This window comes from Zerene cesonia, chromosome 7, assembly GCF_012273895.1.
Source record: "Zerene cesonia ecotype Mississippi chromosome 7, Zerene_cesonia_1.1, whole genome shotgun sequence".
Classification (NCBI taxonomy): domain Eukaryota; kingdom Metazoa; phylum Arthropoda; class Insecta; order Lepidoptera; family Pieridae; genus Zerene; species Zerene cesonia.
In genome coordinates, this window is record NC_052108.1 from 4060206 (window position 1) to 4087702 (window position 27497).

The 27497-nt window shown below is 33.7% G+C and overlaps 8 protein-coding genes across 13 annotated transcripts in view; 3 read left to right on the forward strand and 5 right to left on the reverse strand.

The window, feature by feature from the left end:
* The first annotated feature begins 6 nt into the window (after window positions 1-6).
* Window positions 7-3755, forward strand: LOC119840757 (nuclear pore complex protein Nup160 homolog). Its single transcript, XM_038367490.1, has 10 exons — window positions 7-26; window positions 108-280; window positions 487-582; window positions 921-1053; window positions 1186-1347; window positions 1650-1813; window positions 2221-2302; window positions 2390-2523; window positions 2909-3109; window positions 3611-3755. The coding sequence occupies exons 2-10, from the start codon at window positions 275-277 to the stop codon at window positions 3713-3715; spliced, it is 1083 nt and encodes a 360-aa protein (XP_038223418.1). The 5' UTR covers window positions 7-26; window positions 108-274; the 3' UTR covers window positions 3716-3755.
* Window positions 3756-3815: 60 nt separating this feature from the next.
* On the reverse strand, window positions 3816-6886 carry LOC119840760 (peroxisomal membrane protein PMP34). Its single transcript, XM_038367492.1, has 3 exons — window positions 6257-6886; window positions 6006-6066; window positions 3816-5874 (listed from the first exon to the last, which is right to left on the reverse strand). The coding sequence occupies exons 1-3, from the start codon at window positions 6311-6313 to the stop codon at window positions 5153-5155; spliced, it is 840 nt and encodes a 279-aa protein (XP_038223420.1). The 5' UTR covers window positions 6314-6886; the 3' UTR covers window positions 3816-5152.
* Window positions 6887-7041: 155 nt separating this feature from the next.
* Window positions 7042-13260, forward strand: LOC119840749 (WASH complex subunit 5). Its single transcript, XM_038367478.1, has 11 exons — window positions 7042-7320; window positions 7456-7558; window positions 7652-7843; window positions 8237-8448; window positions 8659-10076; window positions 10401-10660; window positions 10958-11085; window positions 11322-11723; window positions 11812-12038; window positions 12523-12673; window positions 13017-13260. The coding sequence occupies exons 1-11, from the start codon at window positions 7199-7201 to the stop codon at window positions 13156-13158; spliced, it is 3357 nt and encodes a 1118-aa protein (XP_038223406.1). The 5' UTR covers window positions 7042-7198; the 3' UTR covers window positions 13159-13260.
* LOC119840759 (leukocyte receptor cluster member 1 homolog) lies at window positions 13170-14496 on the reverse strand. The gene is made up of 2 exons (XM_038367491.1): window positions 14424-14496; window positions 13170-14303 (listed from the first exon to the last, which is right to left on the reverse strand). Exons 1-2 carry the CDS (start codon window positions 14444-14446, stop codon window positions 13457-13459), a joined length of 870 nt encoding a protein of 289 aa, XP_038223419.1. The 5' UTR covers window positions 14447-14496; the 3' UTR covers window positions 13170-13456.
* Window positions 14497-15244: 748 nt separating this feature from the next.
* Window positions 15245-24545, forward strand: LOC119840751 (muscle M-line assembly protein unc-89). The gene is made up of 5 exons (XM_038367479.1): window positions 15245-17874; window positions 17964-18139; window positions 18797-19007; window positions 19671-19814; window positions 23321-24545. Exons 1-5 carry the CDS (start codon window positions 15592-15594, stop codon window positions 23477-23479), a joined length of 2973 nt encoding a protein of 990 aa, XP_038223407.1. The 5' UTR covers window positions 15245-15591; the 3' UTR covers window positions 23480-24545.
* Window positions 20608-23311, reverse strand: LOC119840762. Its single transcript, XM_038367499.1, has 3 exons — window positions 22459-23311; window positions 21773-21952; window positions 20608-21086 (listed from the first exon to the last, which is right to left on the reverse strand). Exons 1-3 carry the CDS (start codon window positions 22549-22551, stop codon window positions 20655-20657), a joined length of 705 nt encoding a protein of 234 aa, XP_038223427.1. The 5' UTR covers window positions 22552-23311; the 3' UTR covers window positions 20608-20654.
* A 279-nt stretch (window positions 24546-24824) lies between the features above and the next one.
* LOC119840763 (chromosome transmission fidelity protein 8 homolog) overlaps window positions 24825-27497 on the reverse strand; it is a 9996-nt gene continuing 7323 nt past the window's right edge. The window contains exons 1-2 of one of the 2 annotated variants that reach the window (XM_038367500.1): window positions 25594-25723; window positions 24825-25171 (exon numbers count right to left, since the gene is read on the reverse strand). In XM_038367500.1, the coding sequence (XP_038223428.1) occupies window positions 24850-25171; window positions 25594-25631 (360 nt within the window). In that variant the 5' untranslated portion in view covers window positions 25632-25723 and the 3' untranslated portion in view covers window positions 24825-24849. Of the gene's footprint in view, window positions 25172-25593; window positions 25724-27497 lie in introns of those variants that run through there. The other variant, XM_038367501.1, reaches the window with a different exon arrangement.
* The window catches only part of LOC119840753 (general transcription and DNA repair factor IIH helicase subunit XPB), a 7778-nt gene continuing 5315 nt past the window's right edge, over window positions 25035-27497 (reverse strand). For 2 of the 5 annotated variants that reach the window (XM_038367485.1, XM_038367481.1), the window contains exons 12-16: window positions 27023-27366; window positions 26608-26750; window positions 26441-26524; window positions 25630-25804; window positions 25248-25313 (exon numbers count right to left, since the gene is read on the reverse strand). In XM_038367485.1, coding sequence (XP_038223413.1) covers window positions 25631-25804; window positions 26441-26524; window positions 26608-26750; window positions 27023-27366 — 745 coding nt within the window. In that variant the 3' untranslated portion in view covers window positions 25248-25313; window position 25630. Of the gene's footprint in view, window positions 25172-25247; window positions 25314-25593; window positions 25805-26440; window positions 26525-26607; window positions 26751-27022; window positions 27367-27497 lie in introns of those variants that run through there. The other 3 variants (XM_038367484.1, XM_038367486.1, XM_038367483.1) reach the window with 3 other exon arrangements.

Here is a 27497-nt window from a genome sequence, read left to right on the forward strand (position 1 = left end):
GTGGTGCGAGTGGAACGCATGCTCACGTAAGTTGACATTTAATGCATTTATGGATATTATAGACGGTATATTTTGTATGTAGGTATTAAATGTTTTTTTTTTTTCAGGTCAATTCATCCTCGGGCTATCGCTATTGGAGTTGGAGGACGCAGAGGGCGCGTACACAGCGTTCTGTCGCGCCGCAAAGGGCGTGAGCTCGGAGCCGTTCCTGCGCCAGCTCGTGGCCGAGCCGCGCGACCGGCTGGCGCACCACCACGCGCTCGTGCTGTATTACATGAAAGTGGGTATATGGAAATGTCGATCACTTTTATTAGACAGGCATTTTTAAGCACCTTTGGAGTTACATTGTGGAAACGCTACTCAGATAATGGGGGAGATATTGGTTCAGAGGGTCGCAGACACAAGTTTTATTTTCAAATGAAATAATGCTATAGATTATATAGGATAGAGGGAGATGACTGACATTGTTGATTGGTTTCGTTTCAGGTTATTAAACTCTTCGAAATACACGACGCTGGCGCATGTGTCGTCCGTCTTGCAGAAACAGCTATTTCGATCGCTGACAAAGATGATCCAAATTTAGTAAGTTTATCATTTTTTAAATACTTTTTTTTAAACTCACCAACACGCATAATTGAACTTATTTATAACTTGTATCACAATGTCAAGATAAATTTGAAATTTTATTTGCTTGGAAATCCATACCAATGAAACGTATCAAATTATTTTTAAGTGTCTATTACTGATTTATATAATTTTTTAAATAACTTTTCATAATATAGATTGACGTAACATATATATAGCCAATTTAACAGGTTTTTTATATCTACACTATTTATCATATTCCAACTCTACTGATAAATAAGCAAAACAGAACATACCAAAAGTAATGTATATAATGTAATATCTGTGTCGTGCAGGCGATGTTCCAATGGGTGGTGTTCAAGTGGCACCTGTCGGGCGGGCGCACGGAGCGCGCGCTGAGCGCCGCGGCCGCCAACCCGGCGCCGCACGCGCGACATGCAGCCGCCGCCACGCTTCTTACTACCCTCGGTATGTTGTGTGCACAATAGTTTATATTACATTAAATTAATATGTACTAGGCGATCGCTCTGCCTCCACTCGGACTTCTTCCCCCCCCGTTTCAGTTTTTAAAACTCATGTAAAAATGTATATTTTTCATAGCGGAGCGCAAAGAACTAGGCGCGTTAGTGCGGTGCAGCGCGCTGAGCGAGGAAGCAGAAAAGGCAGCGGCTGCGCGCGCCAAGCTGCACGACGCACACGACGACAACCCCTACTATGACTTTCTGTACGCGCTAAGCGTGTCCCGTCATCATTATCGCAAAGGTTGGGGACTTTCCTATGAGTTATACTATATAAATGCATAGGGTATATTTTGTGGCAAATCGCTGATATCGTTGTTTGTTTGTTCCAGCTATTATTCCCTATTTTCTGCTTAACATAGTTGTAATAGATAGCTACTGTAATTTAGTATTTACTTACAATACCCCTATACCGGTTCAAATGTAAATAAAATATTGATCACCAGTTTCACCGATTTAAATGATAATTAAAACACAAGACACCACTACAAGGTAATCCACCTCCAATGAAAAGTTCAGTATAAGACGTTTGATACAAACATGCAGCGGCCGCGGTGATGTACGAGCGCGCGACGCGGTGCGGCGCGGAGCGGGGCGGCTCCCCGCTGCGGCGGCGCTACCTGGCGGCCGCGCTCACGTGCCTGCGCCTCGCGAGGCCCGAGCACGCCTTCCTCGCGAGACCCGCCGCGCCCAACCTCACAGCCACACAGGTTACTGTTTTTTTTTTATGTCATAGCGGGCTACTAAACTAGCGGTTCGCCTGTTGGTAAGCGATCACCACCGCCCATGAACATTCGCAGAGATGGTGCCTTTGCGAATGCGCTGGCCGCTTTTAAGGGGGAAGGGTTAAAGAAAGAATTGACTGGGAAAGGTGAGGAAAAGAAAAACGGTCTCCGTCTATCTATATTCAACTTCTTGAGTAATATGCGATGACAAGTTTTGGTTTCTTTTCAATCCATTTAAACAATGCTTGTCAATTTTTTTGAGAAAATTTTTGCAATTTGTATACCAGTCTTATAGACGCATTAACACTTCAGATAAGACAATGTCATTCCGAATTTGAATGATCATAACATTAAATTTTGTCTTTCATTTTATAACAAAATTTGTATTTCAGGTTATTGGTCCTGATGAATTAGCTGCTGAACTACGAGAAGAAGATCCAGATTCCTTAGACCCAGTTCAAAAAGCTTTACAAAGTGAGAAAAAGAACTGTATCATGTTAAATATAATATGATAATATATATTCAAATTTTTTTTACTATATTTCAATCTCTTTATTGCAGGATCTGAAAATATAGATTTCGATCATTTGTACCCATACTTGAAAGAGGCAGATCGGGAAACACTTTTAGCAATTACGAAAAGGATAATAAGTACAGGACAATTTTTACCGCGCTGGTTCCTACTAAGATTTATGGTAAGATGAAATATACTAGTGCTAATAGATTATCAATATACTAATAGACTATTTTCTCTTTTCCATACACTTCCCAGTCCTTTCCTTTATTCCTCTCGCCAATCCTTTCTTAACCACTTTCCAATTTTAAGTCGGCAATACATTTGTAGAAGCGTAAGGTCTGCAATGGACCTTATGCCTCTCTAAATGTTCATGGGCGGTGGTAGCGCGTACCATCAGGCGTCCCACCAGCTCCATTGCCGAATGTGACATAAAAAAAGATCTTCTCCACCCCCCCACAGGGTTATAGTTGCGAAAGGCTTGGATATTAATAAGATGGTTTTATGCTTATATTTGTAAATTTATACGTCTTTGCTTTCTCTAATAAAAAAATAACAATAATTAGGACGTGGACGGCGCGGGTTGCGTGCGAACGCTGCTGCGCGGCGGGCGCGTGGTGGAGGCGGGCGCGGCTTGCTGCGGCGCACTGCGCGGCGTTTTGGTGGCGCTGCGGCCCGGCGCGCCGCCCACCGCCGCGCCCCTCGCGCTCGCCGACCTGCTGCTGGCCGAGCTGCGTCTCCACACGCACCACCAGCCCTCCAGAGAGGTAACTAATTGTTTTTAAGAATAGAAAAAATCTTGTACAGTATTTTAAGGGCCTGTGAACCCCACTTTTGCTCTTTTATAAAAGCTGAAAGTTACCCCCTGCTCCCGACACAGTTAAGAGTGTTGGATCATTATGAGGTTTGGATTAAAGTGGCTTTGGCTGGTAATTTTAATCAATAATACAGGTTTAAAAAAAGGCAAATGAAAAAACATTTAATTTACTTTTTTTAAACCTGTGATTGACAATATCAATTATTAATTTATACAATTTATGGAAGTTTGGCATAGAATCCTAGAAGTCATTCTAAATGTCTGGCTAATGAGTATTTTACACACCTTTAGAATCGTGTTTCAGCCAAAGCCACTATAACCCAAATTTCAAAATGGTCCATCATTCTTACCTGTGTTGGGAGCATGTGCTAACAAACCTCCGTTAATACTTTTTACTTACTTTCTTTATACTTATTAAGTATATTTTTAATTATGATTTACATCTTTTTAGGTATATGAAGAGTTACAAAAACTAGTTGATTCATACATTGAAATTGTTCAGCGCACCTCCGATGATATGAAAAGTGCCCAGATTAAATACACAATTGTTAATTGAATATTGGATTACTGTCAATAAAATAATTTGTATGTTTTAAGTTTTTATTTAAATCACTTCACCTTTATTTAATACTTCACAAAATAAAAAATATCCAATAGAATTTTATACAAATAATTCCATATCCATGTCCAATTTAGGTATTTAATTAAAGCATACAAAATTATCATATTTTCAAACTAATATTTTGTAAATCTATGAGTACTCTACAGTGAACTTGTTAGTAAGCTTTTTTAACTGATACCAGTGTAGAATTATGCTTACATTATGCTTATATACATGAGTTGATTGTCTTGACAACATCACACTAGTAAATTGCTATAATATTACTTATTAATTGGCATGACAAGAACAGAGAGCATAGTTATGCTACTTTTTAAATAAATATTAACGAAATCACAAATTATGAATCACAGTAAATATAGCAAATTAAAATAAAGATGATAAAGTATTTTTTATTTATTGTCTACATTAGTATAATGATTCTATTTATATAATATTTGTACAAATAGAAATATTTATAGAAACTACATCTTATAATGAATGAATTTTCGTTTTTTTCATAGTTAAATACTTAACTGAACATTATCAACATCTAACAACAATAATCAGTACTAAATTTGCATTTGTTGGGTTGTTCTGTAATTTTGTTTTGTATACATAAGAAATACTTGTTCATTCAGTTTAATATCAAGCAATACTTGTGTATTACAGAACAATGTCATAGTGTTGGAATTAATATTATGATGGAGTGAAAAACCTTCGCATCACATTCTTCAAAAAAATAAAGCAAAATCTACTATGTTAATATTTCTTCAAAACAATTATGAGATGTAATTTTACAAAAATATTTTTAATTTTATGAAATTAGTCTCTCACTGCAACTAATAAAAATCCTATTTAGGAACTGATCTGTGGAATAAGACCTTTAACACAATAATAAACAACAACAACAAAAATAATTAAGAGTAATTGTCATGTCAAATAATTATTATATAAAACTATAACTTGATCACATTTGCAAACTAAATTAACTACACAAAAAAAGTACAATGCAGTAATAGTAAATATTATTTAATGCATAGTGTAAAATATTATATTTAGTGCAAACTGCATATATAAAATGTTGTCTTTGTAACATATCACAATTCTTGTTATTACTCTTTGGTAAATGTTTCATTGGTTGAAGTTATTTCTACATTATGAAGTTATTATTTCTATATTATTTTGTAACAATTGTCCATTCCCATACTAGCATAAATATTATGCTTCCCAAATATTTTAAATAAATATGTAATGCAAAAGAAAACATTCAAAAACCTCAACCACATAAAAGTAACCTGTGTAACATTGAGCATCCATAACTCTATAATTGGTATAGAGACAATGAATTTACATATTCATTAATTTACTTTCTGTTTCAAAATGCAACAAACTTCATTTTTTTGTTATTTTGACTCTCATAATTGTCAAAACCAATCTCACAACTTTTTCATAAATAAGGAACATTAATGCTGCAGTCATAACAGTTTGCATAATTTTTGCTTCCAACCCTCTGAATAAAACCAAAGGATTAGACTTAACCTCATCATACAATGGTTTTAAGCTTTTACCCACTCTTAACCTTGCCTGCACCAGTTGAATAGGATAAGTTAAAGTAGTTGCAATTGCCTTTGCTATAGCTCCAGTAAGGAAGGCAGAGTAAGTATCGAAACGTTTCATAGCCACTAAGTTTCTTTTTATAGATTCATAGATCATAAATTGTATGGCTGGGTTTGACACCAATAGCAGTGATGGCAAAGTACCAGACCATAATCCCTTTACACCTTCTTTATTAAACACATCACAAAGTCCTTCAAAAAGACTGTTGTATAAATTCTTATCAAATTTCATTCTCATATTAACAACCCATAAGGGAGATGTAATTAATACATTGATACTTCCAGCTACAACACCAAAAAGCAAATCTTTTAAAGCTGACGATTTACTTACTGAAGATCGTCTCAACCCATGAAAAGTGTAAAAGTAAACAAAATTTGAAACAGATAGTGACTGCAAGACAGGACACAGACCACGATATAATGATTCTAATCCTTCTTCTTTCGCCAATTTCAGCACAAGCTCCCACACAGATCCTTGTAGTTTATTGGACTCTTCAACTTCAACAAACAAAATTACTCATAAATTATGGTCATTACTTTGTTTATTTCATAAATAAACTTTTCGTAATTTAATATGTTTATAATTCCCCATTCTATGTTTCTACAAAAGTTATAAACTAATATTTTACCTTGTTGTCTAGACCGCAGTGTATCCAAAGGATAAAATGCTGCCATTCCCACAACACTTCCCTGAGAAAATGAAAAAAATATGATATCAACATGCATAGCTGTGTGTGCATTCATTGGATTATTTTTTTTCATTATAAATAAAATTGTTCATAAGTAATGATAATATTCTCATGACTAGAGTATGTAATACGTAATACTTATATAGTTATGTCGTGATATTTAAACATTATTATTTTGTATATATACCAACCGTTGCTCCAGCCAAAGCGTGCACGAGGGTTTCGTAACCAAATAGAGATGAAGCCATATTTGTTCACAAAATTGCACGTGTTTTTTTTTTTAATTTTAATGGATATTTGTGTTCAATTTATAATTTTTTAAATAAATATATCAATAATCTCAGTTTTCAACACATTCATAACAAGTCATTGATAATCTTTACAACAATGATTGCCGCTACAAAAAATCATCAATTTGGCCCCTGAATACGATATTTTTGAAATACTTTTTATTTTCTTAGCATTACTTTCCTGGCTGATACCTCAATCATGAACCAAACAAAACCAAACTACAATAACATGACATCACTGTTCAGTGTTCTTGTTCTTGTCACACTTATTGTCAAGTGTCAATCGAGAACAAATAAAAAATCCTTACTAATGTTGTAAATGCGAAACTTTGTATTTAGAAATAAAAGAAAATTCGTAATTTTTAATCAACTTTCAAATACGAAAAAAAGGGTTATATGTTCGTCTGTATGTATTTTTTTGTTATATCAGACACAATAGGAACTGAAAGGATTTAAGCTACTTTTTATTGTGTGAAAAGGACCGACGATAGAAGGACAGACAATGAACCGAGCAGCGGGCACCACCCCGACTACCAGTTAAAGGAGTTGTTCCCTCAGTAACACGTATTGTTTTAAACATGTTTTTATTGTCTTTGGGTGTAGTTATGTATCAGATACATTTAATCTTTAAAAAAAATGTGTCAGGTTGTGTCGGATACATTTTGATTGTGACAGACGACAGTTGATATTTTAATATGACAATGACATTTGATTCACAACAATACAACTAAACATCCATGTTCCATACTACTAAATTACTCTTTTAACATAATTTTATGTTACACAAAAAAGTTATCTTAATCCTCGTGTGTTTTATTAAATTATTTATCAGAAAACATAATAATGAGGGTATTTTTAGCAGAAGATAATCTTTGTGCCCAAAATTTGTTGAAAATAGTTTCTCATGGAAATGCTATATTAGCTGAAATATTAAGACTGAAAGATCACATTCCGTACATGTATTTGTAATTATCAAACTTTTACTATAGATCTTTATTTCTGTCTTATTGCTAGCTATGAACTTGCAAAAAAAAACTATTTTAAAGTTGTTTTTATAAAGTATAATATTCATCTTATGTGTTGTAATATCTTCATTTTAGATTTGAGAACAAGGAAACACAACAGCGATATTCAGATGTAATTATGGACTTTAGCTACTTTAAAATTTCAGACATACAGGAAAAGAAAATTTCCTCAAATCTGGTATTTATTGATACTATGTATTTTTTTAAGTATGATACATAAATTTGCGTATATTATTATTTTATATATTCAGTATTGATTTCTATTTTATAGAAACTTCAAGATTTGGATGATGACTTAAAAGAAAAATATCTGGAGCTGATAACACGCTTTTATTTACTGTTTGAAAATATTTATCAATTCATTGTTGATTTAAATTCATTTGTTGAGCAATTGCATGATGGTGCTTTCATTCAACAAACTATGGATACTGTCCTTAGAGATATAGAAGGAAAACAATTACTTGTGAGTATTTAACTTTATGATGTAGAGAATACACTTTTTATCTAAATCAGAATAGAGTCAATATGCTTAAAAACTACTTGTCCAATCACTCATATATCTACACTTATTAAATTTTTTTTACTGCTATTTGCTAAGTGCTAACCCCTTTTCAATTTAAAAAGTGTGTTATTTGCGACAGGTGGGTTTTGCACACACTTTTTAATAACATAAAACCGCCATGGGTTTTTTCAAACCCATTTATTTCTTTTACATTTCATTGTATACAAGCAGTTTATTATAAATTCAAATAGTTTTTAATTTTGTGTTTGTTTCAAAATCTCTTAAATGAAAAACTTTAGAATATATAATCTGTAATAGGAAAATCTATTATATAAAAATTTATTGAATTTCCAGTGTGAATCTCTGTACTTATATGGTGCAATGCTCTTATTATGCGATTTGTATATCCCGGGTGCTGCTAGAGAGAGACTATTGGTTGCATTTTATCGATACAGCACAAATCAATCTCAATCTAATGTGGATGATGTTTGTAAACTACTCAGGGACACTGGTTATGACCAAGTGCATGGAAAACGACCATCAGATTATCCTGTTGAATATTTCAGGTACTTAATTATTTTTAATTTTTTCAAGATAATAGTTTTGTGATTTTGAAGTTTAAGAAATAAGATTTTAATTTGAACATTGGTAAGAAGTAAACTTAAAACTACTTGAACCAAGCTACACACTGAATGTATCTTATGTAGCACCTATTTACTATAATAATGATTGTTTCCATACCAACTTATATGTACTTTAATATATTTTTTCTGCAGTCGTGTACCAGTTCACCCTGACTTTGTTGAGAAAGTTGTTGGTAAATTGCGATCAGAAGACATTTATAATCAGTTGTCAGTCTATACAATACCCGAACATCAAGCTTCTGCATTATCTGCACAGGCTAGCATGTTAGTAGTGTGCTTATTTTTTGCACCTCATTATTTGCATGGTGATATGACAAAAATGCGGGAAATTGTTGATAAATTTTTTCCTTGTAATTGGGTCATACCAATATATATGGGAGTAAGTCTAAGTGTTTTTGATTACTGGGAACATTTCAAGGCTGCTAAAACCTGCCTCAATAATACATGTAATAATAAAATGGTAAAAGAAATATTCTCAAAAAGAGGTAGTTCTGTGCCAATATTAATTACAAAAATTCAGCAGCTACTTAAGGAGGGGACATTGACTGATGACTTTGTACTAGATAATGTGAATAGAATACTTAATGTAATATTGAATGCAAACCATGTATTACGATGGCTTTTGTTACATAACACTGATGTTATATTTTTTGACAACAATAAGAGAAGTAAACAAATGAAGGATTTGGTTGTAAAAGAGTCTGGCTATGATCCACTGCAACTGCTAGAGTTACTTATAAGTACGGCTGAGTTAGAGCTTAAAGTAAGAGAGTTTTTAAAAAATCTGCTGGACAATAGAAGCGAAAGTTGGAATATGAATAAAAATCTTGCACTTGAGACTTTAAACAACTTATCTGATTTGTTCACTGGCAGTAAGTCATTCACAAAAGTTGCTGAAAACGAACAATTGAAAGTCTGGTTTTCAAACATTGCCAAGCAGGTATCTTCACTCAGTGAACAAATTACTCCAAAGTCAGTAAAAAAAGTAACAAGACTCATACAAGTATTAGATGATGTTGAAGAATTTCATGGCATAAAGAGTACTTCTACAGTTGTCCAATTACTGACTGAAACGAAAGAAGCTTTAAAAAATGTCCTCAGAACTGCTTCATTAAAAGAGGATTCATTGGTGACTTTAGAAACTGTAGCCGACTTTAGTTATGCTTGGTGCACAATTGATCTTTACACAAAATACATGCAAGGCCGCATTAAGGAAAACCCAGCTGTCACAAGCAGATTAAGAGCATTATTTCTAAAATTAGCAAGTGCAATGGAAATCCCACTTTTGCGAATAAACCAAGCAGAAAGTGAGGATTTAGTGTCAGTCTCCCAATATTACAGCAATGAACTCATTAAGTACATACAAAAGGTGTTACAAATAATTCCAGAGATGGTATTTAGTATAGTTGAGAAGATAATTGAATTACAAACATGGTCCATTATAGAATTGCCTACACGTATTGATAAGGAAAAGTTAAGAGATTATGCACAACTCGATCACAGAATGGAAGTAGCTAGGCTTACGCATTCCGCATCGACATTCACTACAGGCAAGTCTAATGTATATTTATTTAGTTGCATATTAAAAACAGAAGGCGGTAGATGTCAATTCTTATATGTTAGTATTTATTGTGAAATATCAATTATGAATATGTATTGTGTATATGTTCGAATGTTACATAATAGTCTCTCTTTCCTTTATAACTTTTGTTTAATGTTATTTAAAATAGCCCAAATAATATAATTATATTTAAGAAGTACTAAATTGAAAAAAATTGTGGCCTGCCATAATAATCGCAATGATAGCTTTGGTCTAAACCTAGGAAATATCAAATTTTTCTGCAACATAAATTAATGCCCCCTCGGCAATATAGGTATTTTAGATATGCGATCTACACTGGTTGGTGTTATACGAGTTGACCCAGCAGAACTTTTGGAAGAAGGTTTACTAAAAGAATTAGACAAACATGTAAGCAAAAAGTTTGTTGAATTCCTTGAGCCCCAAGTGAAAAAACCTAACAATTTAATTTCGAGACTGCAAAAATTGGCTGATAGCATGGAAGGTTACAAAAGATCTTTGGAATATATTCAAGATTACATAAATATTCATGGATTAAGGATATGGCAAAAACAGGTAAGGTTCTTTTAATTGCATTAAATAAGTAAGTAAGTAATAATAGTAGAAGTCGTTTGACTATTTTATATATTTATGTCGCAGGCAAATGTATAATTGTGCCGTTTACAAACGGCAATCGTCAATTTAAAAACGCTCGACATTTTGTTATATCGAGAATTTATTTATTCAGTGGCTAGATAATAAAATAATAATTATATTCGATTTATATAGTCGAATGTACAAGCTTGTTTTTTTGGATGTCGGTTGAAAATCACTTAAACATATCTTATTATTGAACTTTGTAATCACAAACAGGTTTCAACACTGATAAATGAAAATGTTGCTAAAGAAATAAGCATACGTAAGGGAGTGGCGTTATATGGACCATCAGCGGGTTTTATGGGAAGCCTTGCGAAACAGATTTCGCAACTGATCGATGCTAGGTAATGCTATAATTTTATTTGAGCTTATTATAAAAAGTCTTATTAACTTGCAACACAGCAATTTTATGGTATGATTTTTGAGACTGGAAATTGTTAGGAGGGAGGAAAATTTCATTCGACTACATCTGTGAAGCTGCTGAAAGCTAGTGAAAGCTATATATTTACATGCATTTATAGGCAGGGTGTCCATAGGTATTGTGTAAATTATGTAATTAGAATTTATTTGTTATTTTCAGAGTTAGTACGTACATAAATGTGTGTGTAGCTTGGTTTGACATAAAAACCAATTCTGAAATTGTGAACACAAAAACTTTCTCCAAATTGAATGAAGCCATTGGTGTGGTTGGTCTACACGGATTGGATACATTGTATGGCCATATGATAAAAAACCAGCTTCAACAAATACAACATATTATTCGTACAAATCAGGAGAAAACAATATTTATCAATAAAAATGTAGATTTGAAAGAAATAGAACAAGTAACTCTGAAAAATTATAAGACTTTCCAGCAGATTGCAGATATATTGCTAGTTGTGGGAAATTTGCAATTGTTAAGAAAACATATTGCATACCAGTTAAACACGACTTGTAAATTTGATTCCGCTCATCTAGAGGCGTCTTTACGAACGATGAATGAGTAAGTTAAAACCAAGAGAAAATTAATGCTTAGAAACGGAAAAGACTTATTTTTTACTGATTTTAATATATGGTCATTTCGTTTACAGGTGTTTAATCAATGAATTGAAAAAAATTCACAAATTAGAATCTAAGCCGAATTGCTTAGCTTTGATAAGAGAGCTTGACCAATATTTAGTAAGGTGTGGGCAATTCAAACCATTCGAAAAAATTTATATTAAAAATCCAGCAGAATTTAATAGTGTTAATATGGGTCACATGATAGCCCTTGTTTTGATAGCTCAGTTATCAAAACTGCAACTGTGTTCTACTACAGGTAAAATACTACGTTTTAAACATTGATAAATATTATATGAAAAAAAGACTAGATAAAACCTAGCCTTATTTTTCACGTTATTAGATATCTGTGTTGTTATGAGTGTGATAATTTGTAAAATCATAGCACACATATGGACAATTTTTTATTTTTGTCATGCACTAAAGTACACGTTTTATTTTAATAAAGAAAAGTACTCTTTGTAGTAGGAAAAATTACGAATTAGCCTCCTTATTTTATAAATACGTTTTTATTTCTTACGATCATTATAAATATAAGAACAGAACAGTACCATTAATATTAACTGATTTTATGTAAATTAATTATGTATCAACCAAAAATTTGCACCAATACTAAAAAGATAAAACAAAAAATGATGTTATGAAACATGTTAAAATTTCACATTTTGCTTGAAATGTGAGTTGAATATCTGAATGAATAAAATATTTGCCTCCATGTAATGAAATTGAATGGTTTTTTTAAGGTGATTTAATAACAAGGAAACCTGGTGAAAATATTGACGGATATCCATTGCTCATAGGTGCTTATACAATATTGCGTCAATCTAAACCAGAACATATGGAGGAATTCTTGGATTATTTATGCAAATATGTAAAAGTGGTTACTCTTAACAGGTATGCAACACTATATTTCCATATGTAAAGGCTACTTTTTCCTAAAAATATAACATTTACGAAACAGATTAAAATTAATATTTAATTATATACATACATATTGGGTGTTTTACTATTATCTAATAGCTTAACACAATTTGTGTGTGAGTCCAATTTGCAATTGGTTGGTTTTTTGCTTTTATATTTTTCTTTCCTAATAATGAGAAGAAAGAACACACATTGCTTAGTTGTGTTTGATTTTTTTTTATATTCTCATACATAAAATTAGTTAATTTTTAAATGAATTAATAGGCTTATTCTTTTTTTTAACGAACTGGTAATTCATATGTAATTTTGTTTTCAGAATAACAACTTCAGAGAACAGTAATGAAGGGCCATTAGTAATAAGATTTTTGCAAGTTTTTTGTGAAACATTTGGTTATTCATTTACAAATTTGGAAGACAAATTGCCACTAGCACTATTAACCCATTTACCCCTAAAGTAATACCATAATGATTTCTATAAATAATTTATTTACCTCACACTATAACGGACCATAAAGGATTATTACAATATTATGTTATAAAATAAACTTATATTTGCACAATCAATAAATATTTACTTTCAAGTTCCCATCTGTCGATCATTGATCAGAACCCATAAATCTTGAGCTTACAATGAACAAACAAATACTTTTGATTTTAAGGAGATTCCTAATAACAGTTTTACTAATTTATTTTGTGGGACAGGAAAAGGGAAGGACATGAAGATGAAGGTACTCTGACTATAAAAGTATTTGTGTCTTATCTGTAATTTTGTCTTGCAAGCTCTGGATTGAATTGTGAATTGTACTTTGGCATTAGTTTTTTAGGCTTTTCTTTATCTTCCACTGTTGGACCACCATTTAATTTAGTTAAAAATAAAACAGTCTTTTGTTTTTCTTCTTGTTCTCTTTTAAGTCTTGCTTCTCGAAGCTTCTGAAGTTTGATTTCTTTATCTGATTTATTGCTTGAATCTTTTTTATGTTTTGAATTTGTCACAACAACTGCTTTATTTTTACTTTTATTTTCCATGTGTGTTTTTTCTGAATTACAATATTTTTTGAATGCATTAATTGGGTCATGTCGCTGTTTAGATTTCCAGTTAATTTCTCCATCTTTCACATCACATTCTTTTGTCTTCGGTTTACCATCTTCATCTTTGAGTACCAATTTATCATAAGTATCCTTTATGTAGTCAGGTCTACAAAATCTTGATGAATCGGGTAATACTTCATACCAATTTTTCTTCCCAAGTGCCTCATTTGTATCCTGTCCAAGATATGTTAAATACCCAATCTTCTTTTCATACTCTTCTTTCCTTTCAGTTACTTCTCTATCATGTTCCTTATTGGTAGTACTAACTGAATGTTCAATATCAGCAAACAAATTAACATGTTCCTGTGTTATAGCTTCAACTTCTTGAGTATCATTTGTTGGGAAAGTAGTATGTAAATTATCTAACTTTTGTTTGCTTTTTTGCTTTAGAATATTAAGACGCAATTCACGGTCAGCTTGGTCAATCCTCCGTTTTTCTTGTCTCTCTTTTTCCGCTGCTTCGGCTTCGTCACGTCTGACTCTAGCTATATTTTCCTTAGTCCGCACATGCCACCTGAAAATAGCGTGATTAAAGGACAACGTTTTATTGGCAGTTTTAATCGCATATCAGTCAACAGTATATTATTAGAGTAATAAATTCACTACAATAGTAAGAAATCTTTCAAAAATAAACCTTTTCTTTGGAAGAATATTCATTATAACTTTTTATCAAAAGGATGAAGAAACAGATTAAATGATCTACGAACTAACTACGATCTATGAACTACGAACTTCGAGTTCCGTCTAAATATATTTCACGGAGTAAATAATATACTAATGCTACATATTTTTATGCTTAAATATGTAAAATATGTACCGTCAAAACTGTCAAAATAACAAATATGGCCATTGATATTTTCACAGATAAATATATGATAACAGATAACAGATAATCATTATGGTTGTGTTTGGCAGATATTTTTCATTTAGAAAATATATTAATAGCTTTGTCTCTATATTAATGGCAATAAGTTCTCTGTTATAAAAAATTTATTGTTTGCTCCATAATAACAAAATATTATTGTTAAATTTAAGTGGAATTTTTTATATTATGCATATACTATGGTGTAAATTATTTATTCCTTTGCATTTAACATATAAGTCACTAGGACGTATAAAACTTAAATCCTTTTGTAATATTTTCTCGCTCTTGAAAAATCAAATTTGAATCTTGTTATAAAGCTGTTATTTAGGTCACCTCTTTAACTCAAAATTTAAGTTTTATAAATATTCAAATAATCTTTCTGTCTTATTAGACTTTGTAGACTGAAAATATTTTACACAATAATCAATGACTTATCACAAATATCAATTCGGAGTTTCTCACTATTATTTTGTTCTCCTTTGTACAATACAATAATATGAATAATAATTGAAACAACACGACTATAATAAGGCCATAGACAACTTCTTATTTATGTAAATATAAATGTACGAAAGGACTACCTATTGCCTTCATTGTTTTGAGTTATCTGTGGAGCATAGTGGAGTGGCATAAAAAAGAATCCACATATTTTATGGTTGAAGTTAATCTTTTGAGGAGCTTCGAGTTTGACCGAAATGGACGAAAGTAGTGAAAAAAAATAGAGAATAAGTGTTGTTCAATTTCTCTTTAATCTTTCTATTTTTGTTTTACATTAGAAGTATCTTCATTTTTCAACGTTTTATTTTATGTGCTTGAATGATAATGTAGGCCAAAATTGTAAGTGCATTTACGTTTGTTTGATTTATTTATCAACACCAGGTTATATGATAAACTAAAATTAACAACGTTCACAAACAATAATACACGAGAAGTAAAAATGGAAACTGTTGAAGAGCATCCTGTTATAAATTCTACTATTGATGACATGAAAACAACCGTAACTGAGGAATTGCCGACAAACGACGTCGAATCGGATGTATGTCAGAAGTCAAATGGAGTTAACTGCATTACTAACAGTGATGATAATGTGGCTGAATCCACAACAGAAGTGGAGAGTGTACCAAATTCAGGACCCACAGTCAAAATTTTAGAGATTTGTGAAAATTTTGAAATTGAAGAACCTGTTAAACAAGAGTTAGAAGAAGCGGTTGTAGAAAGCGCTATCGATAAAGAAATTATTGAGCCTAAATCTGATATAGATCTTGACAATGAGGACCCTAAAAAATTGCTTGAAGTTACCGAGCCTGAAATTGTGGATGAAAATGTTACTGTATCATCCGATCAGGTTGTAATTGCTGATGAAAATGCTATAGATAAACAAGAAATAGGCACTGAAAACAATATAACTGAACATAGTATTGAAAATGAAATTCAGGATCAAACCACCATTGAAAGATCTATCATAGACCAAGCTCAAGTATGTGATGACAAAAATCAAAACAGTGACTTGGAATTAGGGTCAACTGTGGAATTCTGTGCTTCATCTACTACAATAAATGAAGGTGTGCATTTTGAAACTGAAATATTGATAGAAAAAAATGATAATGATGTTAATGAAAATGTTATAATTGAATCGGAAACATTAATAACTGATAATTCTAATAATATTTTGAGTGAATTAGGTGAAAACATTGAACTAAGTGATGTACTTCAATCATCTGACATGACAAGTAATGTAGAAAATAATAATGCAACAGCTAAAGAAGAGGTCTTTAATAAGGAAGAATTACTGGACATATTACAAGGAAATGATGTTGACCAATCTTATATTGAGGGAAATGAAGCTGAGAAAGCATTACAACAACTTTCAATGCTCAAACAACATGGACGGTCTACAAAGAAAGTAAAAAATAAATCAAAAGAAAGTGTTAAAAACAAAGATAATAAATCTGTTGCAAATGAAAATGTAGAGAATAAAGTACAGGAGAAGGATAATATTGTTAATGTATTAGTTATGGATTGGGATGATGATGAGCCAGAAAATAAAGATCATCAGGACAGTGAATCATTGCCTCCAGATTCTGATAAGAAATGTCCACAGAATATAGAACCAAGTGAGGAACCTAGTGGACGATCATCTGTAGAATCAACAGTTAGTGAGGATACATCTCAAAAACAAGTTAAAAGTGAAGATGAAAGCCCACCTAAGAGATTAGGTAGAGTGATTAAAAAAAAGGTAATCTTTGACCCTGATAACCCTGATACATTTACAAAATCTAAGACACCCTCTAAATCTAAAGAAGTTCATCAAAATAAAGATCAACCACCTATTAAGAAAGGTAAGATTGAGCATACACCTCAGCGAAATAAATCTAGAAGTCCCACATCAAAATTACAGTGGAAAAAACCATCTCCAAGAAATAGTAAACAAAATAAAAGACTGTCAGAAGTTGATAAGTTATTGATGGATGAAGGTGCAGTAAATATGATATATCAATTAACACCAGAAGCTCCAAAAGGCAGAAAAAATGTGAAGACTAAAGCTGAGTTTATAAAAAAGATACAGAGTTCCACACCTGAGGGCAAGGAAATGAAATTCAGAGAAAGAAAGAAGGATGCTAGATATGATGATGGCGATGCTAAAAAAATATTGGGGGGAAAGCAAAGAAGCTCCTTGAGCAGTTCAGTAAAGTCACCTTCAGTTTGTGAGGATTTTGAGACTCACAGTGCTGATGATTCTATCATTTATCGCCGTCATTCCTCTAGTTCATATTCTAGTAGTTGTATGAGCCCTCGACGTCTCAGTGATGTAGAAGGAAACTCTCAAAGCTCAAAACCAGCTCCTGTACCCCAAACAGAGAAACAAAGTATGACCAATAATCACAATGACACTCAAAGCCAATCAGAAGACATATTTATGTTGGATGTAAATACAGTGACTTCAGATGTAAAGACAGAGCTTATCAATAAAGAAGATTGTTTATCTATAAAAGAAAAACTTAACTCAAAACTATCACTTGCTCTGAATAAAAGAAAAAGAGATAGTGCAAAAGTAGATAAGCCTGCAAAGCAGAAAAAAATATTGAAACCTGAAGAAAAGGAGGTCGTGAATGAAGTTACTAATACTTTAAGTTGTAACTTTAAGTTTGTATCCGTTAAAATAGACCAACATTTGGCTGAAATATGTTTACAAAAAACAGGGTCAAAAGATAGTGTAGAGGTGTGTATTGTTGAAGTTATATTTCGTGATAGTTAATTTATAAAAAAACACTTCTCAAATTAAGTATTAATAAAATATTTCTCTTTCAGGTTTTGAAGGAGCTAGAACAAGCTCTTAAAAGCATTGATGAAAATAATGATATTTCTGTGACCCTGTTATCTTCTCAGTGTGGTACTCTTTGTTCCAGTTTGGATCTAAGTTTACTTTTAGATGAAAATAGTGAGATAAGAACTAAAAATGCATATGAACTTGCTGAATCTGTGAGGTGAATATTTCTCTTATAATGCTAATACATATATGAAAGCTGACCTTAGGGATGTTAAAAAGTAAATCTTATATTAAACATAAGCTTCAAAAATTTATTTTGATTGTATATGAATGATGTTTGGAAATGCTATTAATAGATCTGGTTTTGGAAATAGGAAATATACATACATGTATAATAAAATTGACCATGAAATTACTAGCATTATTTTATTAAATCATATGCATAGCGTTTGTCATTATGATTTTTATAGAACTGTAATTTTTCTGTATGTTGGAATATTATCTTCTTTAAATAAGATTTTTTTTCACAGTGACACTGTAATCCCACTTCCTACTAATTCTACTATTCTACTAATATTAAATGTGAAAGTTTGTGAGGATGTGTGTGTGTTTGTTGCTCTTTCACACAAAAACTACTGAACGGCTTGCAATGAAATTTGGTACATACAGACAGCTGGACAACTGGAATAACATGTAGGCAACTTTTTATCCCGATATTCCAATGGGATACGGACTTACGCGGGTGAAACCGCGGGGCGCAGCTAGTATGATGTAAATGGAACATCAATGACTAATTAAACGAAAATAAAATGCTTTTCGTAGACAATAGAATGCTAGCGTTTCATCGTATTTGATGTGGGTGGTGGTGCCGCAGGTCGCTGCTGGCTACGGTGAGCCGGCACCGCAAGCTGGTGTGCTGCGGCGTGTGGGGCGCGTGCTCGGGCGCGTGGGTGGCGCTGGTGGCGCTGTGCGACGTGGCGCTGGCGTCCGAGTGCGCGACCTTCTCGCTGGCCGCGCCCGCCGCGCCCTCGCTGCCCGGCGCCGCCGCGCTCGCCGCGCCGCACCGCGCGCTGCCGCACCCACTCGTCAGTACTTTTATGGTCTTTTTTTAAATTGTTTCCCTTATATGGCAAAGAAACTGGTGGATTAGGTGATGATTAGCGACCAGCAACGCCTATTGAAATTTGCACAATTTTTTCAATTATTGCACGCCAGTCTTGTGTGGAGTGTGGTACCTTATTATAGTATTTCACATACTTTGCTTACATTATTATGCAAAAATACTAAAATGGTACAGAGCGGTAGAAAGCAATGTGAATGTAGCTGTGATCAATTCAGGTCAATCAGTTAGTAATTAGAAATTATCTTTTTTTGTCTCCATTTAAAGTAAATTAACATTCATTAATATTATGCAGATGAAAGTTTTAGATTTTTGCATGTCACAAAGTAACTTGTAGGTTTAAAAATTCCTTTACCGTTACGTTTTTATTACCTTTTTTTTGGTTTCTTGGGTAAATCAGAGCGATGCCGGGGCATGAGAATGTGGTCTATTAGGAAAATAGTAAGTCATTTTTGTCAGCCAACCAAGTTTCCCAGACAATTTCAAACATTTACTCACAGTATTATTTGAATTTAATAAATGCGATTTCCAAAAGTAATGGCATCACAATTTAACTTTCATAATTGTGTCCAAATTATACAACCTTTCAGGAATAGTACCTAATAATGAAAAAAAATAATAATTTCAGGTGAACGATCTGGTGATATTCGGCAGGCGTATCTCCGCGTCGGAAGCGCTCCGCGGCGGGCTCGTGTCCCGCACCCTGTGGCCCTTCCGCTTCGACGAGCAAGTGCGCAATATCGTTAAGGATATTGCAATACAACCCACACATGTGAGTGTAATTTATACTAGTCTTGGTAGAATAAAGCAATGGGGGCTCAGTGGTGAGGACCTCGGACTTAAACTATCGATAAAAGTCTGGTGTCCGCGACCAGGCGAAAGTGCAGGAAATAAATTAAATTTTTGTGTAACATCATCACTGCTCAAAATGGCGAAGGAAAAAAGTTCGACGATATGTGACATCTGCCAATCCGCACTTGGCCAGCGTGGTGGATTATGGTTTGAACCTTCATAGGAGGCCAGTGTCCCAGCCGTGGGAACATGTATGGACTGATAATGATGATGATTGGTAAAATATAGTTCTTTATGTGATACTCTATTTGGTTAGTGTGCAAGCTGGACGTGACCTCCTACATGTATACCCGCGTGTTACTCGGGTATATGGTAGCTTCTGTGCTTTTCCGGATCTTAATCTATGTCTGTACTCATACAGATTCAATTAGCTGTTGTCCTTTGATTATTTCTTTCCATGTTCTTTTTTTATGCCATAAATGGGTCAGCTGAGCTGGTGGTGGTGAGGGCTTGGGCCTCTATGTTTATATAATAGAAGGTTTTAGGAGAATAGAATAGGTGTACTATAAAAATCAGCATGCCTTTTATTAACTTCCGCATTTTTAAATAGATTTAAAAGAGCTGTGAACATAGAGAATAGTTATATAACAAAGTACAAGTATTTTAACAAAACGAAAATATTATTTCTATATTTATTTCTGAAAATTAAATTATTCAGTAAACGCTATTAGTTAAAACATTATTTCAATACAATTTATAAGTAAAGCATTCATTGTTATGAATAATTTGTAGCATTTTTCCTTGGTTTTTTTATACTTCATCAGTAATCATACAAATAATCGTCGCTGATCGGTTGACAGTATGCTTTCCATCCTTTTCCGCGGTACAACAGTTCCGATATTTGTATGTGAGAAATTCCGCCATTGTGCACACATATGTGATTCTTCGGGCACAAGCAGGATTGGTACAGGGCAAGCGAGTCGTTGTCTACGTTGCCGCAGTAATCACCTGATTTACACAATGGTAGCGAGGAACACTGATACGTGGAAATTGTTTCTTCTTCCGTTTTCAACTTCCAATAGTTGGGGTATCGACATCGACAACTGAGTACGATATTTGGCGGTGTCAGTTGGCGCTCCTCATGGTGTAAATTCTCGATTTCGTCTGGATTCATTCTATCGTACGATGTTTCGACGGTAAGCGGAGTGTCATTTATTGTACATTCGGGCCAATCCGTTGTAGGTTTACAGAACTGAAATTAGCGAAACTGGCGATTATTTTTTTATAGATAACATCACCACTACTTAAAACCGTGAAGGAAAACATCATGAGGAAACCGACATGACAAAGAATCAAAAGTTCGACGACATGTGATACCTGTCAACATCTGTCAACCCGCACTTGGCTAGCGTGGTGGATTATGGTCTGAATCCTCATAGGAGGCCTGTGTTCCAGCCGTGGGCATTTATGGGCTGATGATTATGATGATAATACTAAAAAAAAATCTCTTTTAAAACAAGTACTAGCTGTGACCCGCGGTTGAAACCGCGTAAGTCCGTATCCCGTAGGAATATCGGTATAAAAAGTGCCTATGTGTTATTTCAGTTGTCCAGCTATGTACGAAGCAAAATAGTATTATTATTCACCAATAGATGTCAGGGAAAAAAAACACGAATATGACATTATTTCAGTTGTCCAGCTATCTACGAAGCAAAATAGTATTATTATTCACCAATAGATGTCAGGAAAAAAAAACACGAATATGACATTTTCTAAAAAAAATTCCTAGCTAGATCGATTTATCGCCCCCGAAACCCCCTGTATACTAAATGCTCGTTTAAAGGTATAAGATTAGTGAACGCGCTCAAACATTATATTAATGAGATACGCATATTATAAGTAATATGATAAAAAAAAACACAAAAACATAAATTGCACCTGTAAATACGCGCGGTTGTTAATCTCGATGAGCCTGTCGGCGCTGGCGGGCGTGTCGCAGCGCAGGCGGCGCGCGCAGCGGCACAGGCGCAGCAGCGCGCGCGCCCGCCAGTAGCGCGCCACCAGCGCGGAGCACGCCTGCCGCTCGCCGCAGCGCGGGAGCCCGCGCTCGCTCTCCTCCTGATGCATTCATATTGTTTAAACCTTTTCGCTCGCTTCCAGTGAGAAACTTCCATTGTAGATTCGTCTGCGTAATCGAAGGAAACTCGCTTAGGAACGAGATGTTTTGCCGCGATAAAATGTAGTCTATGCCACTCTTTAGCTTCATATTTATGTATGTTTATGACAGTGCTATTAGCTAGGGTTTATGTGAACTGTAGTTTATAATATTAGTAAGGATTAATTGTTTGCTTTTTTATACTTAATGAGCTAAATAAAATCAAACATTACGTTATAGCATTTTAAAGAGAATCGACAATCCTTGACCCGCTCGTTGGAACGTTCTCATCCCGTCTCGTGTTGATTGTGCAAATTTTTTCACTTTAGTATAAACTAAGTAAACGCAGAAGATGTTTTGATGTATTTATAACATTGTCATATACAGACACAATAATGTTATTTACGTTTGTTACGTAATAAAATAATAAAAAGCTGACTTAGCTTTTATATTATAGATGTATACTCACTAAGCCATAATAATATAAAGCAGTTTCGTCGTTGTCGCTACTTTCCGCACATAAAACTAACGTAATAAATAGAAAATTGATGAATATGACCATTGCTCAATCATATGTCTACTACACATTTTGCTTAACGATTCTCATTTGTTAGAGTTATTTATTTAGGTCGTAACCTATATCGATAAGATAAGTTTTACTTCGAAATTTCATAGACATAAAGCGTACTGTTTGTAAAATAGTGTAGATTCTAAATAATGCTTGCATTGAATGATTTTAATACATTCAAGATAGCCGATCAGTTCTTCCAGAATAACATAGGAAAAAGGTATATCTCTTCTAGATGTATATAAAATTTTCGTGTCACAATGTTAGCTACCATACTCCTCCGAAGGGGCTGGACCGATGCTCATGAAATTTTGTGTGCATATCAGATAGGTCTAAGAATCGGTCAACATTTATTTTCATACTATTATATATTTCATAATATGATAAGAGTAAGGCATAATAGCGTTAGCTGGGTTAGCTAGTTAGTTATATATTCGTGTAATTTAAGAATTAACGTCTGGAAAGAAGGAATGGACTGGGACGGGTGAGGAAAAGGAAACGGACTTCCGGCTCCCCCACTCACCGTACGAACCACAGTGACATGCCACTACTTCACGCCGGTTTTCTGTGGGGGTGTGGTACTTCCTCGGTGCGAGCTGGCCCAATTCGTGCCGAAGCGTTCTCGACTCTCACAATTTTTTTTTATTATATAGGTATTAGCACATAGTTATATGTTTACGTATTATCGCTTGTTTTACTTTTCATAGGTCGCGCTGGTGCTAACAGGATATAATTAACTGGTTAACGAATTCCTTCCTTTCAGGCTGTCCTGTTGAAGAAACGTCTTCTCGGCTTAAAGAAGTCTCGTGAGGGAGAGGTGGCCTTCCTCTCCTGCCTCGAGTCGGAGCGAGACCTGCTCGTGGAGTACTGGACCTCGGTCGAGGGTCAGGAATTGCTGCGAGCGGCCCTAGATGCCGCTTAAAGTTGTGGCAATATTTTCATATCATTATGCCATTAATTTTTTTACGCTCATACTATTTAAAACTATCACGTTTCACTTATTTTTCATAATGTATTCTTTCTTTCCTTTCTTAAGTCTGGTATTTACTTCTCTTACTTAACACCTTTGGTGTACGTGTAGTGTAAATAAGGATATATGCACACAATTGACTGTTTTGATTTGTGGTGTCTCCGTTTAGAATATAATCAGAATTAATGTTATATTGAGTGATTGTGGAAGTATAATTATTATCACATATATTAATGGTGTTGAAGCGTTAAATTTGTTTTAAAATTGTAATAAATAAGTGACGGTACTTTTATTAACAAAAAAAAAAATTGGTTAAATATATTATTACTGAATTTACTGACTATATTAATATTAATCTTTTGACGTCAATGAAAGTACGGTCCATGTAATTGATTAATTTAATAAGTATGAAATTTTCGGAAGACTGCTGTTTTCATATTGTGCATGTATTGAAAAATCGTACTTTAAGCAGTGTTATGAAATTTAAAGGGTGTCTAATATTAAGGCATAGATTATATTGTTATGTTGTAGATGAAATTGTTTATGTGTTTGTTTAGATGTTTATTAGTTAACAATTCATATGTAAATTAGAATTAATTTCAGCCAAAGTTATGTACTGATTTTTTCCTTTGATCAGAAAACCATGTCATTTGTTTTAAGGTAAAAGACAAACTTAGGTACGTTGAAAAGCGCGCGGCATTGTTACGTCGAATTATACTATTTAAGTAATATTTTATTCTTAAATTATGTTTTGGTTGAAAAAACCTGATATATTTAAAAAGATGCGCGCTCTTTTCGCCAACTTTTGTCCTATACCTTTATACATAATTTAATGTAGTTGGTGCAATTCATTCCTTTTTTATAAAGTTTGCCTTTTAGTTGTGGTATTAATTTACCAATTTGTTTTCGAAGACAACTAGGCTTATTTAGACGTAATTTTATTAGTTTATTATTATATTTAAGCATAGCAATAACTTATTTTCTGTTTCTTGAGGAAATAAAGTGCCTTTCATAAATATTTTTTTAATTTTGTTTAATATACCAACAATGTTCCTATCAAATTTAAATAAAACTGGTATTTGCATTCTCATTCAAGATTATTTACACATTTTTGCACTTAACTCTATTGTTTGGTAATTTATTTTATTTTCCATTAACTTTTAAGTTAAGATGCAGAATTATACTAAATACGATAATTAACATGTCATATCTTTATAAATAATGAAGTATTCGCAATAATTTGTGTATTCAGAAAAAATATACGAAAGAACTCGGACAAGAAATGAAACAAGAGAACTTAGTCCATATAAAATTTTATTTCTTTACACTCTTTCAGCCACATTTGATATAATTGGTTTAGGCCTAGACTTGAACAGTAATTTCTTTTTAACAATAGCTTTTACTTTATACTCGGTTTTACCACAAACAGTTTCTTTTTCTATTACTGCCATTGGTTGTTCAAGTTTTATTTCTTTTCCATTTAAAACATGATGACCAAGAATTAACACTGGATGTTTGTTCCTACTAAAATAATGCAAATCTCCAACCACGGTAGGCCCTGACATAAGGTCTTTTTTCGTTTGCACTAAACCCTGCAGCTCTATAATAGCCCATTCGGGTACGCCGCTGTTCGACTCCGATTTACTGTAAAGAATAATAGCTATGGTATAAATAAGAAATTATGGTGTATAATTGGAGGCAATGTGTAAATGAAAAACTGTTTTTGTTTCGAACATTTAATATTATTTATAATAATTTGCTCAAGTACAAGGACACACATAAACACCTGAAACAAAAATAATTCAATTATGATTTGTTATTACTTATGGAGATCATAGACCTTTTTTAAAGAGTAGTTTAGATTTTTATTCAAATAAAAAAAAAACTAATAATATAAAAAAATATACAGTTTAGAGATGTAATGTAGAGTTTGTTTAAACGCGATAATCTCGGGAAGAGCTGAACCGATACCAAAAAGTCTTTAACCCTTGGTACGTATACGAACGTTATCCCTGAGTTTGTATTCTTTTTATAAATTTTTCACATTTAATATTACACTATTTAACCTCTCAATATAGGTATTACGAGCCAAAGTGTAGTACATCAGCAGCGGAACTTCTTGAAGAGCGGATGCTTGTTGTGGTGGGAGCGGCGGTGCTCCAGGTAGAGCGCGTCGTCGGCGCCGGCCAGCGACGACAGCGCGCCGCCGCGCCGCGCCACGCCGCCCACCGCGCCCTCGCGCTCCTCCTCGCAGTCCGTCTCGGACGCCGCCAGCACCTGCAGCCGCCCGTATCGTTAGCCGCCCGCTTTTTAACAGATCCGGTTGGCTTTTTTACAATTACAAGGCACTACAAATAAATTTATCCAAAGAGCGAACTGGTTATTGGTGAAACAATTGTATGACATTGGAGAAAGAAAGAATTTATGATAATGGAGGTTTATTGTTCATTTATTTTCCTCACATCACCCAAGCTATGTGCAAATTGTATTAGCCAGCAATATTGTTACAATAACATCTATAATTTATAACTACATTCATAAACAGGGAAATCTTGCATAGATACCCACGGCCTCAGGGTTGAGTATATTAGGTTAGGTGTTTATTAGAATTTATACAATGGCGTACGTATTTAGTAGATAGATTCAGAAGAGAGTTTTATTTATGCTATTCTTTTAGATAAAGTTCCTTTTTATGTATAATTGTTATGGGTAATCTATTTTAATATATTGTGTATATATTAATATCGTATTGTTGAATAATGAAGTACAGACTAATAGAGCAATTAATCAGGAAACAGCATTGAATGTCGTGTAGCATCTATGAAAACAATACAATTGCAAGACTTGTACTAAACATTTTGTTTAAATAAATTTGAGCTATATTAAGCTTCAACAAATAATTTGGACACTAACCTGTTGTAACAGCATACCCTGCTCTTCTCTTGACCCATACATTAAGTCTGGTTCTTGGTCCATTCCTTTCAATTCTGTAATCACCTTTTAAATAACACAAAATTATAAAATTTATAACACAAATAAAATGAATGTCTCATTTTTCCATTTGCTTGTATATGCATCACCTTGTAACTGTAACCCTGATTGACAAGAAACCTTTGTCGCTTTCTGCTATATGCCATCTCCAAAGTGTCCTGTGATACCAATGTGTAGAAGAATGCGTTGTATTCCTCGGCTATTGCGCCTTTCTTAGCTCTCAAAATACGACCTGTAAAAAAACGTATATTTTTAATAAAGAGACAAAGCTACATTTTAAAGAACTGTTTGAATTTTTATGCTTGAATGTTTTTTACATTAATATTAAGTATCTGAAAGCTCTTCTTAGCATTTCTCTTTGATTTAAGAGATGTGAATGTATTTTCATTAAGAAAAGTTTATATAAAACTTAATTAACAAGTTTTAGTACAAAGATTTTGCAATCATTCGGGAATACTGGTGATAGAGTATTGTACTAAATTAAATTATATATACGTTATTTACCTAATCGTTGCGCTTCCTGTCTCCTAGAACCACCGTGCGAAGAAATTTGAATAAGCACATTGGCCTCCGGTAGATCAAAACTCGTATCAGCGACTTTACTGACGAATATGGTGTTTACTTTGGGGTTAAACTTGAAGTTTTGTAGAATCTGTATCCTTTCGTTTTGCGAGGTCGGCCCGTAGATGTATGGTTTGTTCATTTTTACGGCATAATGTCGTAACGCGAACACATTGTCGGAGAATACAATGGTTTTGTCGCCTCGCTTTTCGTGGTATCTCACGAGGAACTGACACGCGCGGAATTTCGAAGGATTCATTACGTATAACAGCATCTTTTTGTTAATTCTGAAATAATGTAATACATGGTTTAGAAGGAAATATGGAACACAGTTTTCAGTGTGTGGTTTTGTTTTAGGATATTATTGAGCGATAGAGCGATACTGAGCTATGTATTTTATTCTTGTGTATGTGTGCGT